This window comes from Notolepis coatsorum (assembly GCF_963971535.1).
Source record: "Notolepis coatsorum genome assembly, chromosome: 18".
NCBI lineage: Eukaryota > Metazoa > Chordata > Actinopteri > Aulopiformes > Paralepididae > Notolepis > Notolepis coatsorum.
The window spans coordinates 18,122,630-18,134,776 of record NC_140182.1 but is presented as its reverse complement, the minus strand read 5'-3'; the positions used below and the strand labels follow the sequence as shown (position 1 = coordinate 18,134,776).

Here is a 12,147-nt window from a genome sequence, read left to right as displayed (position 1 = left end):
TTCGGTTTAATCTGGCCCTTCACAACACTCACTCTAAACCATGATTGTTCTTTAGTTTACCCTCACACTAAGTCTAAACCATGATTGTGCTTTAGTATACCCTCACTCTAAACCCTGATTATTCTTTAGTTTACCCTCACACTCTAAACCCTGATTATTCTTTAGTTTACCCTCACACTCTAAACCCTGATTATTCTTTAGTTTACCCTCACACTGAATGAATTATGTGGCTGATCAAAGCCGTAATAACTTAGTCGGTGGATCCGGTTAATACAATTTATTAATTCAAAATGAAAGTATCAAATACAAATTACTCAGAGAATATGGCTTGAATGGCTCTTGCCAAAGTAACTAGCTGTTGAGACCTGGGAGAAAGAGAGAGATTTACATGGGGGGACCCTCTTTATACACAGGAGAGGGGGGGGCAATAAAACTGGGGGGTTGGGGAGAGGGAGGAGACAAGTTCCGTTATCCTCCACAACTCTAAACCCAGATTGTTCTTTAGTATACCCTCACACTCTAAACTAGGGCTGTCTTAAATACTTCGAAGTTCGAAGCTTCGTTCGATGGACATGGGATTCAAATATGAAAATAAAGTTCGATTATTTTTTTTTAATGGGGGGGGGGGGGGGGGTCGTTTTTTTTATTTAAAAAAAAAATTGCCAAATCAACTCTGCCTCTCTTTGTTAACTACAACAAGCAATGCTGTTTGTTATTTAAGATGAGGTCGGACTCGGCACTGACAGATTTGTTCATTGTGCTGCTTCTATAAAGCCTCAAATGACGGCTTACAATATTTCATGAAAGCAAATTGTTTCGTTGGTCTAAGATTTAAAAAGGTTTACATTTTACAGCACTGACAAAGTTGAACAAAGTGCTGTACAAGTCCCACAACATATACAAAAAATGAAAAAAAATTAAATCGAATCTCGGCCCCGAAGCTTCAAATTCCAAAAGAAATTCGAAGGTCAGCCCTACTCTAAACCCTGCAGTTTTCATACACACAGCTACAATGTACTGTGGGATAGGCCAGGAGGGTCAAATTATGTAAATCTGTACACACATGTTTGATTTACAATTCCATTTTATATGATTCTCCCAATAATCACATATTAGCCTATAGGTGGATACCGGGGGCACAGATGATTTAATTAGTTTAATTGCAAGTACTTGCCATTGTCTAAGAGTTGCTCCATAGCCTGGAGGTCTCCCTTGTTGATGGCTCTTTTCAACTTGGACACATCGTCCTCTGCAACTGGCACAACCGCAGCAGTATCCTCCTGTGTACATAGATATGGTGAGGGAGAAGTCAGAATTAGGGATGCACCGATATGAAAATTGGCCGGCGATACCGATACCGATTGTTCAACTAACACTATCGGCCGATACCGATATTTGTATATAAGTATTTGTAAAAAAAAATTTTTTTTTTTTTTATTTTTTTTTTTTTTAAAATTATGAAACTACTGTATATTTGTATGTGTATGTTTGTATTTGTAGGCCTCTTTACTTACTTAAAAAAAGGAAACATCAAGAAATATGTTTATGGTATCACTATCTCTCTCCCAGTATCGTCTTGCGGCCTGCAGAGGGATACTATTTTCTCAACCAGAGCTTTCAACCAATGCAATGGAACCATTCTTGCGGCCTGCAGCGGGATACTATTCTCTCAACCAGAGCTTTCAACCAATGCAATGGACCCATTTTGATTGACAGTCGATTCGGCCAATTACGCCACACCGCTACGCCACTCCTGCTGTCCTTACCACCAATCGGCAAGCGTTTATAAATTGTTCTACTTCCGGGCATGCCGCCATTGTTCTGTTTGCGAATGCGAGAGCAGAACACACTTAACGTAGCTAGTGCTACGTTAGCTGCCCGGCCCGCCGACCGGCGCTCCACGCATGACCAAATGAGACATAATGATTTTACTGCAACAAATGTTATAATAAAACAAAGCCTTTCTATACATTTGTCTGGTTGAAAACTTTATTAACAGATTGCAGAATGTGTAGTTGGGTACGGAATGAGCAACGGAATGGAACCGAGCTATGAACGGGCTAACGGAGTAATGCCTTGTTTACTGCTATCTTCGGGTAAATAATATGCTTGTTATTGAACGTGTAACACTTCATTTTAACAGCAGATACTTTCTTAAATGCCATCTTCCCGAGAGAGGGTGTTGACGGGGAGTTGTGTTATTAATAGCATTGAACAGCTAACCGAAAGCTAGCGTTAACTATTGTTAAAGGTTTAGCCATAACGTTACCTTGGCTAAAGTTGGGGCTATTCTTAATGCAGCAATAATGACTGCAGACCTGCAAGCAAAGTACAGCAAGTTGACAAAGGAGTATTCCAACGCAAATCACATTTTCACCAGTAACGTTAGTCTTGCATCTAATACCTAATAACGTAGCTACGTTAGCTGCCCGGCCCGCCGACCGGCGCTCCACGCATGACCAAATGAGACATAATGATTTTACTGCAACAAATGTTATAATAAAACAAAGCCTTTCTATACATTTGTCTGGTTGAAAACTTTATTAACAGATTGCAGAATGTGTAGTTGGGTACGGAATGAGCAACGGAATGGAACCGAGCTAATGAACGGACTCGGAGTAATGCCTTGCTGCTATGGGTAATAATAATATGCTGATGTTATTGTCCGTGTAACACTAACTATATAACGCTAATGCCACAAAACGAATGCCTTGTTAATCATAAGTAGTTACTTTGATGCAGTAGATTGTGTGTGTGTGTGGGGGACGGCAGGCGTTGTGTGTGTGTGAGTGAACTTTTTTTTTTTTGCCTTTTGACGCTACACAAATTGATGGGTATTTATCGGCGACTGCTATCGGCACATTTGAGCTTATCGGCCGATAGGCCGATAGCAGTCAACAAGGCACTTATCGGCCGATACCGATACCCGACCGATATATCGGTGCACCCCTAGTCAGAATGGATGCAAACACAATCGGCTCGTCAGTAGCACCAGAGATGTATCGGGAGGATATTCAACAAGCTTTGATTTCCTGGAATGTATAGCATGGCTTTCACAAAGCAGAGACATTGGCAGGCTTGCTGCGGAATATTTATGCAACACGTGACCAGGGCGAAGGCAGCCCAAACACACACCACATTTTCAGCTGAAGTCTGAGTTTGCGGCTGTGAATGAAGTCTGTAGGACACATGAGCCGACACGTTTTGATAAAAGGCCATGCAATTGAATCTGACAGATCACTTGCCTGTTAGTCCTGTCTTAGCTACTCTACACTGGCTTCCTGTAACTTTTAGAATTGATTTTAATTAGGGATGCACCGAAATTTCGGCAACCGAAAGTTTTCGGCCAAAAATGGCCTTTCGGCTTACATTTTTACATTTAGTCATTTAGCTGACGCTTTTATCCAAAGCGACTTACAAGTTCTGTACGACAAGCCATCAGGAGGGGCACAACTCTATCAGCTAAGTAACAATGTTCATCAAAGTGGGCGGCTACGTGGCGTAGTGGGCAAGGCGCTCGCCACGAATACTGGAGACGCTGGGCTCGCCTGTTCGAGCCCAGCGCTCCACATTGCTTTCAGTTTAGCTGGTCGTCCGTACTAATACACATTGGCCGTATTAGGGGGTGGGAAACTGATGGGTGGGGATCGGGCGTTGTGGACAGCGACTCCTACAGGTCGGTTGGTGCGCCTGCGCAGTAGAATCAGGAAGTGTCGGGGGCAGCGTGAGCCTCCCACACGTTACTCCTCCCACTGAGAGATCGGGCTGCGCAGGTGAAAAGATGCGACTGCTGTTACCTCAAGTACCGGAGGGGACTTGTGCTATGTATGACTTAGTCCACATTGCAGCCGGCTTGTGGGAGGCAAGAAACAGCGTCTGTGACAGGGGAGGGTTGAATTGGATGATACGAAATTGGGATGGGAGAAAATATAGAAAATGGGAGAAAAAGTGGATAAAAAAAAAAAAAACAATGTTCATCAAAGTGTTGAGTGCTACAGTGTAGGTTAGTTTATTAGGACAAGTGCATGACAGTATGGTTAGTTAGGGTTAGATTTTTTTTCTTTTTTTAATTCAGATAATGGTTGAATTAGTGCGTCTTTAGTCGACGGCGAAAGATTGGACGTGTTTCGGCTGTCCTAACTGGGGTGGGTAGTTCATTCCACCATTGTGGGGCAAGGACTGAGAATAGGCGGCTTCTCTTTGATGACCCTCCCGGAGCTTGGATAGGAGTAGGTCTGAGGCGGCCAGAAGATGCAGAGCGTAGGGGTCTTGAGGGTGTGTAGTTAGAGACCATTGACCGGAGGTAGGCGGGAGCAGTTCCCTTTGCCGCACGGTATGCTAGGTCGAGGGCCTTGAAGCGGATTCGTGCAGTGCAGGTCCCTAAGAAGTGGGGTGACATGGGCCGACTTCGGTAGGTTTGAGATCAGGCGGGCCGCTGCGTTCTGAATGAGTTGAAGAGGCTTAGTGGCAGTGGCCGGGAGGCCAGCGAGCAGTGCGTTGCAGTAGTCGAGGCGGGAGATGACTGTTGATTGGACGAGGAGTTGGGTGGCTTTTTTTGTCAGGAAGGGGCGGATCCTTCTGACGTTGCTCAGGAGGAATCGGCAGGTTCTGGTTGTCGCTGCGATGTGAGCAGAGAAGTTCAACTGGTCGTCGAGGACAACACCAAGGTTCTTGGCGGTCGGGGACGCGGTCACAGCTGCATTCTCGACTGTGATGGAAAGGTCGGTCAGGGGGGAGGATTTGGCCGGCAGGTGGAGCAATTCTGTTTTGCTTAGGTTCAGTTTGAGGTGGTTGGTCATCATCCAGGCGGAGATGTCGGACAGACGGGCCGAGATCCGCTCAGAGACGTGGATATCTGAGGGAGGGAAGGAGAGGAAGAGTTGAGTATCGTCGGCATAACAGTGGTAGGAGAAGCCATGAGACGTGATAATGTTACCCAGTGATTTAGGCCATGGTTAGACTAGTGTATTTGTGGCGTTTTTTTATACGTTTTTGAATACGTTTCATGTCCCTATTACACAGAAATGCGTTTTTTGGCGTTTTTTTGTGGATACGGCTGAAACGCTAAATTGTGTTTGCGTTTTGGAGATACGCTAAAAAACGCGCAGACAACAGCGTGTAGTCTGCACGGAGCCGTTGTTGCGAAAACGCCCATGCGCAGTAGATACCATCTGCGTGCCCTTCCGGTGACAACAGTGTGTGTGTGTGTGTGTGTTTGGGACATAGCTCCGTGTCCCAAATAGCTTCAGCTACCATGTGTTGTCAAGTTATTGTTATAAGGACCCCAGTCCAAGCTACAACAGTCTGCATTCCCTTAACAATTGTTTGTATTGAGCCGTATTGTATTGTACCCATATGCAATATGTTAAATAAAGTTTACATCCATTCATTCTGCTAGCATTACCGATTGCATGAGCAGCTGGCTAACGTGAGTTATCAGGATTCAGACCCTGTTAGCTCAGAGCTCCTCTTTCAACTTAACAAGCATTAAACAAAATGGCCCAGTCATCTATTCACCTTTGTTTAATACACACAGCGTTGTCTCGAATGTTATCTAACTACTGATAGCTCGCGATATCATCAGTTTGGTGCTGGCTAAGTAGCGTGAGCTAACGTTAGCTTCTAGCCACAATGCTATATTGTTATAATGGCATACTCCATTGACGTTAGCATGCAGCTAACAATGCTACCGATCTTTTTTTAGACTAAACTATCCGCTCTTGGTGGTCACTTGTGTTGATGTTAGTTTTGTTTCATCAACAAATGACAGGCAGAACACACAGTGAATGTATCCGTTTTGTTTATTGCACTTTTATTAGGCTTTGCTGAAAAAGAATTGCTGCATTGGGTAACTAGGCAAAAGATGGTGGCCGCCTTGTTGACATTTGCTTTGCAGGCACATTCAAGTTCTGATTGGTTGAAATTGCCTTCATGTTTGCCACCTACTGCCACCTACTGCTTTGGCAGTGTACTACATCAGTGTGCTCGGGTGACAAAAACGGAAAAAAAACGAAAGTGTGACTCGAGGCGCACGACGTCGCGGCGAAACGCACATGACGACGATACGAAAATGAAACGAAAGGTGTAACCACACCCTTAGTGTAGAGGGAGAAGAGAAGGGGTCCTAAAACCGAGCCCTGGGGGACACCCGTCCGCAGGGGGCGGGTGGCCGACAGGGTCCCTCTCCATGACACTTGGTAGGAGCGGTCATTGAGGTATGATGACAACCATGTCAGCGCACAGCCAGCCACTCCCATTCCTGCGAGGGCCGCGAGGAGGATCTGGTGGTTGACTGTGTCGAAGGCTGCAGATAGATCTAGGAGAATCAGGACAGAGGAGAGGCCTTTCGCTTTTGCTAAGTACGGCTTTCGGCCGTAAGAGTTTTTTCACCGAAAATATATCACAGAAACAGAAGCAACCTGTAACCTAACACGTGTTGTTGTGATGATGTCATCAAAACGCGGATTCAGGACTCATTACATGCGCGCTGTGAGCTCTTCAGTCCTGCGTGATACTCCTCTTGGGACTCGGGAGCAATGCATCTCCTCGGGAGTCACGCTGTTTCTATGTAAACTCTGCGCGCAACGAGTCCAATAAATGCGCCTTTAACATACTTTATCCTTATTTACTATATGCCCGTCGCGGTTAATCACTGAGTGATCTAATATGCATATTATTCAGAGCGAGAGGGGGAGGGATTGTTTCTCACATTGACGCCGTCTGTCGCGCGTCTACTGTGCCAAAGTCATCTGGGGACTAGAAAGGTGCGCTCAGTAGAGCACAGATCTCTCTCTCTCTCTCTCTCTGATTGATTGATTGAAAACTTTATTAACAGATTGCAGAATGGGTACAATACAGTACAGCTCAGACCAGAGAAAGACTTTCGTCTTGTTTACATCAGGGTCCCCCATTTTCAATTCATCAGGACATATATGACATACAGATAGACAGTACTGCTACATCTATACATTTATGACATACCAGATTTGCAAATACAGTACTGTTTGTGATACAAAAAGACCCATAGGTGATTATTTATTATTTAAGTTAAGTTTTGCCATAATCATATATTTTTCCATAATCAGGTAGCTGAACAACATTGGTAAACAGGCCTGTACGCTGCGACGAGATCGTCGCAAATTGCCCCCTAATTTGGCCGGTGCGAATGAAAAATTATATCTACTCGCAAGCTTGCGAATAGTGATTTCACCCCTTCATTCGCATTTCACTACACTAACATTAGCCTACAACCAGGGCTGTACAGGCGACATAATGTTGCGGTTGTAATTTCATTAGACAGACCAGCGCGGACATTTAATAACATGCAATTTAATTGACACGAGCAATGGGCTAACGTTAGCTGGTGGTCCCGAGTGAAGCAGGGACAGTGGAAAAGTGAGGAAAGGGGGTGGGTTATATTGACAAGTGACAACGCTTGACAACAGAAGTTTAAACATAACTTCATATTTATTAGTTATTCGTTTCTGTATATCATCGACCACTGTGACTTTCCATCTCCGTGTTAGACTCTTCCTGTTTATATTCGAGTGTGACGTCATCACCTACGGCAGCTTAGACGATCAAAACGCGAACCTAGAACAAAACCCGGGGGGGGGGGGGGGGGGGGCTGGCTCTCTTGTGCGTTCTCGCCCCCTCTCTCTCTCTCGCTCTCTCTCTACATTCAATGATTTAAAGTAGCCAAACGTTACAGACAGTATAAATACTAACTGGATAGTTGATGATAAACATTTAATTTCATTATCTGAAATATTCTAAAATCATTAAGTCTGCTATAAGCCATTATCCCTTTGTGTGTAATTATTATTTTCTCACAGTAGTATATATATATATATATATATATATATATATATATATATATATATATATATATATATATATATATATATATATATATATATATGTGTGTGTGTGTTTGGCTAAAGTGGATAGAAAACACAGTACTGTGCAAAAAAAGGGCACCCAAGAGTTTTTATATAAATAGTCTTAGATGTAAATAATTTTTTTTATTAGTGTGTCAGTAGACTACTCTTAGTACATTTTCATTAAATTATTTTTTAAAGCATCTTCATGGTTTAATAATGCAAACATATGTTGCAGGGACTTATTATAATCATCATATTGGCGTGACTGTATGCATCAAAGGGTTAAATCAAGCATTTTTAAGTGCTTTAGGAAATGTCAAAATATTGCGATATATATTGTGTATCGTGATATGGCCAAAACATATCGCAATATCATTTAGAGGCCATATCGCCCAGCCCTACTATAATGGTAAAATAGTTATTTAAAAATTTGCCCCTAAAAAATATTATTTGCCCCTAAATTTCTCATTTAGGGGCAAGTGTGCCCCTAGTGAAAAAGCTTAGCGTACAGCCCTGGTAAAAGAAAATTCTATTCTATGAATCATTTTCGGCCTTTCGGCTTTCGGCCAACTGTTTCCTATTTTCGGTATCGGTTTCGGCCAAGAATTTCCCATTCGGTGCATCCCTAGATTTTAAAGGTGCTTCTCCTCACATACAAAGCTCTAAATGGACAAGGACCCAGCTACATTGCTGACTAATAAACGACACACCCGCCAGAACACTGCGATCATCAGATGCAGGTGACCTAGGTCACCAGAAAGAGTCAAAAGAAGATCTGTGATGCAGCCTTTGTAAACCGCCCCAAAACTGTGGAACACGTTACCCAACAATATTAGGGAAGCCAATACATTAGACATTTTTAAACGGCTAATCTCTTTACCAAAGCATTTGACTGACTTTACACTATTATACTGTACTATTTCTCTGTGATTGACATTGCACTATTTATCTATGTTTTATTCCCCATGTTTTTATGTTTTTATTCTCTTTTATTTTATATATCCGAGGATTTTATAGTATGTCTGCACTTTGTGCTCATTTCATCATTCATGTCTTTTACATTCTACTAAAAACTGAATCAAACCATAAACAAGGTGGCCTGTTGGGATGTTAGATCTATTATTTGACTTATTTTTACTTTTATCTTTACACCCCACTATCCGCTGGGTGCATACTATAACCGTTATCATGTTTTGTAACAGATTACAGAAGCCTATTGGAACGTGAGGTTCTGATATGATTTGATCTGCATTATTTTATCCCACTTTATGCTTTGCTCTTGCTGCTTGTTTCACACTGATTTTATGTTTTATTTCTTACTGATGTAAAGCACTTTGAACTGCAATCCCCTGTATGAAAGGTGCTATACAAATAAAGTTATTATTATTATTCACAGCCCAGACAGGGATAAAGTTAGCTTATTAGCTAGCAGGTTCTTTGATCCATCATATATTCCCTCCCTGCCTGCCTCCCTTAATCTCACATATTTGTAGCTTGCGGGGATGTGGAGGTTATTGTTATTGTCATACAAAAGAGCACCGCCAAGTCCCAACAGACCTCCAGATATCGACAGTGCGTTCCTCAGTTATTGGCTGTTTGACTCGTCTTTGCTTTGCAGCCGTAGCCAGAAGGTTTCCTTTTCAGTCTCCTCTGCCAGCTGCCATACCGCCTTCTCCAGCTCTGCTCCTGCCCTGCTCCTGCCGCCCTCAGGACGTGTACTGTCATGGGTACTCCGTACTAGTCACAAAGCCTCTCACCCCAACTTCAACCCCAGCTTCTCCGCAGACCGTCAGAGTACTTAGATCTCTTCCTCACATGATTGGGCGGTTCCCGAACTCCTGGCACGGTCGAGCTCAATGAGGAGAACTATTTTGGCTTCCCCCAGACCACAGCACCACGTGTACAAATGTTGTACCAGTTAACTTTTTTTCTTTATAGGGCATTTCTGCTTTTATTGAGAGCACAGTGGAGTGACAGGATATGTGGGGAGAGAGGAGGGATGATATGCAACAATAGTCTACTTTTATATCTGGCTAGGTGCCAAAGGTATCAACCAGTAACATACTTTGAGATTTATGGCTAAAGGTAGAATAATGTAATATCGTCAAACATCGCCCTCTAGGCAAAAGAGCCCTGCTTTCTAAGTATTGCACTTTGTTTACATTTGTCGTTTGGTCTGGTGCGTAGGTTGAGTTGGGGATAGGGGATGGGTTGCTGGTCACACCTCAGTCTCTGCCAAGATAACTATACTACACACACTAGGGGTGTAACAAAACTAACAATGCATTGTTGCATCGCAATTAGGGATGTCCGATATTATCGGCCTACCGATATTATCGGCCGATATCGGCATTAAAATGAGATATCGGAAAATATCGGTATCCGTTTTCAAAATTTCTATAACCCAGGCAAGCAAGTAAGAACAAATTCTGATTTTATTTATTGTCAAAAGTATGCATAATGTTGTGTTAATTCCACAACAAGAGATATGTAATGTTAATTACCTGAAATTATTCCATTTTTTGGGGGGGAAACCCTGCATATATCGGTATCGGTTGATATCGGTATCGGAAATTAAGAGTTGGACAATATCGGTATAGGTAAAAAAGCCAATATCGAGCATCCCTAATCGCAATGCATCGATCCTAAGGTCGAATCGCATCGAATCGTGGTCAAATGAATATTGAATCGTTGCCTGAAGAATCGTAATCTAATCGAAGTGGGGTCAAATATTTCCACCCCTATTATTGACCTATAGTCCATTCATGCTGAGCGAATCAGTTCCCTGAGCCACTTGTGTATTCAAAATTGTTGGGGGAATTAACTGATCGGAAATTAATCGAATCGTGGTCAAATTAAGAGATTTCATGATACATTGAATCGTTACACCCCTACAGTATAATAAGTTGCTATATAGATGGATTATATAGTATTGTCCACCGTGTACCACATCTCACGATTGATTGAAAACTTTATTAACAGATTGCAGAATGGGTACAATAATACAGTACAGCTCAATACACACAATTGTTAAGGGGATGCAGACCAGAGAAAGACTTTCGTCTTGTTTACATCAGGGTCCCCCATTTTCAATTCATCATAACATTTATGACATACCAGATTTACAAATACAGTACTGTTTGTGATACCAAAAGAGTCTAAAAAAGAGAGTATATACATTTGACGTAGAAACTGTACATTGGAGGAGGTTGGGTAGTATGTGGGGTGGTTGGGTACTGTAGGTGGGGGGGGGAACTGTGCATTGGAGGATGTTGGGTAGGTGGGGTGGTTGGGTACTGTAGGTGGGGTGGGGGGGACTGTACATTGGAGGTTGGTTAGGTGGGGTGGTTGGGAACTGTAGGTGGGGTGGGGGAACTGTACATTGGAGGTTGGTTAGGTGGGGTGGTTGGGAACTGTAGGTGGGGTGGGGGGGGGAACTGTACATTGGAGGTGGTTAGGTGGGGGGGGGGGGGTGGGTAGGTGGGGTACATAATACGCTCTATTCTATCCATTCTACATAATAGAATGGACTATTGGTTGTACTGTACCCATTCTGCAATATGTTGTTCATTAAAGTTTTCAATCAATAAATCAATCGATGCTTTAACTGAAGATGCTTCTTCTACAGGGCGGCAGCTCAGAAGCATCATGTTCGATATAGCTTTGATTGATTGATTGAAAAGTTTATTAACAGATTGCAGAATGGGTACAGTACAGTACAGCTCAATACATACAATTGTTAAGAGGATGCAGACCTGAGAAAGACTTTAGTCTTGTTTCCATCAGCTTCCAGGTAGCTTGGGGGTTACACACGTTTGGTACCACGTGTTGTGTCCAATGTCGCATTCCAACATTACCCAGCCAACTAGCGTTACTATAGTTTGACTTGTGTTTTGTTTATTTTAATTTTTTTTTATATACATTTATTATTTGAACGGCTTACGGCTATATATCTGTACACATGATGTTTGTTTTTTGTTGTTGCATATTTGAAATAAACTTCAATCAAAAAATCTAAATCTAAATCAACGGACAAGCTAACAAGCTAACGAGCAGCAGCCACCAAGTGTTGTCGCCTCCGCCCTCCTCGCTGCTACTAGCATTAGCGAGAAGAGATTGCGTTTTTAAACGTTAATTAAACGATTAAAAAACAAACCTCTCCGTCGGCGGGCGTTTTTGTTTTATAGTGTCCGAGGTCCCATTCGTCATTACTGCCGTCACTTTCGTCTCCTGCGGGGAAGCCGTTATTGATGATTTCGCCCAT

At 42.8% G+C, this 12,147-nt stretch overlaps 1 protein-coding gene across 1 annotated transcript in view; it reads right to left on the bottom strand.

Moving 5' to 3' along the window:
* The window catches only part of asz1 (ankyrin repeat, SAM and basic leucine zipper domain containing 1), a gene marked incomplete at its 5' end in the record, with an annotated part of 112,058 nt that extends 99,911 nt beyond the window's left edge, over nt 1–12,147 (bottom strand). Inside the window, 2 exons of the mRNA XM_084335088.1 lie at nt 1,175–1,280; nt 12,040–12,147. Of these exons, the coding sequence (XP_084191214.1) occupies nt 1,175–1,280; nt 12,040–12,147 (214 nt within the window). The remainder of the gene's footprint in view (nt 1–1,174; nt 1,281–12,039) is intronic.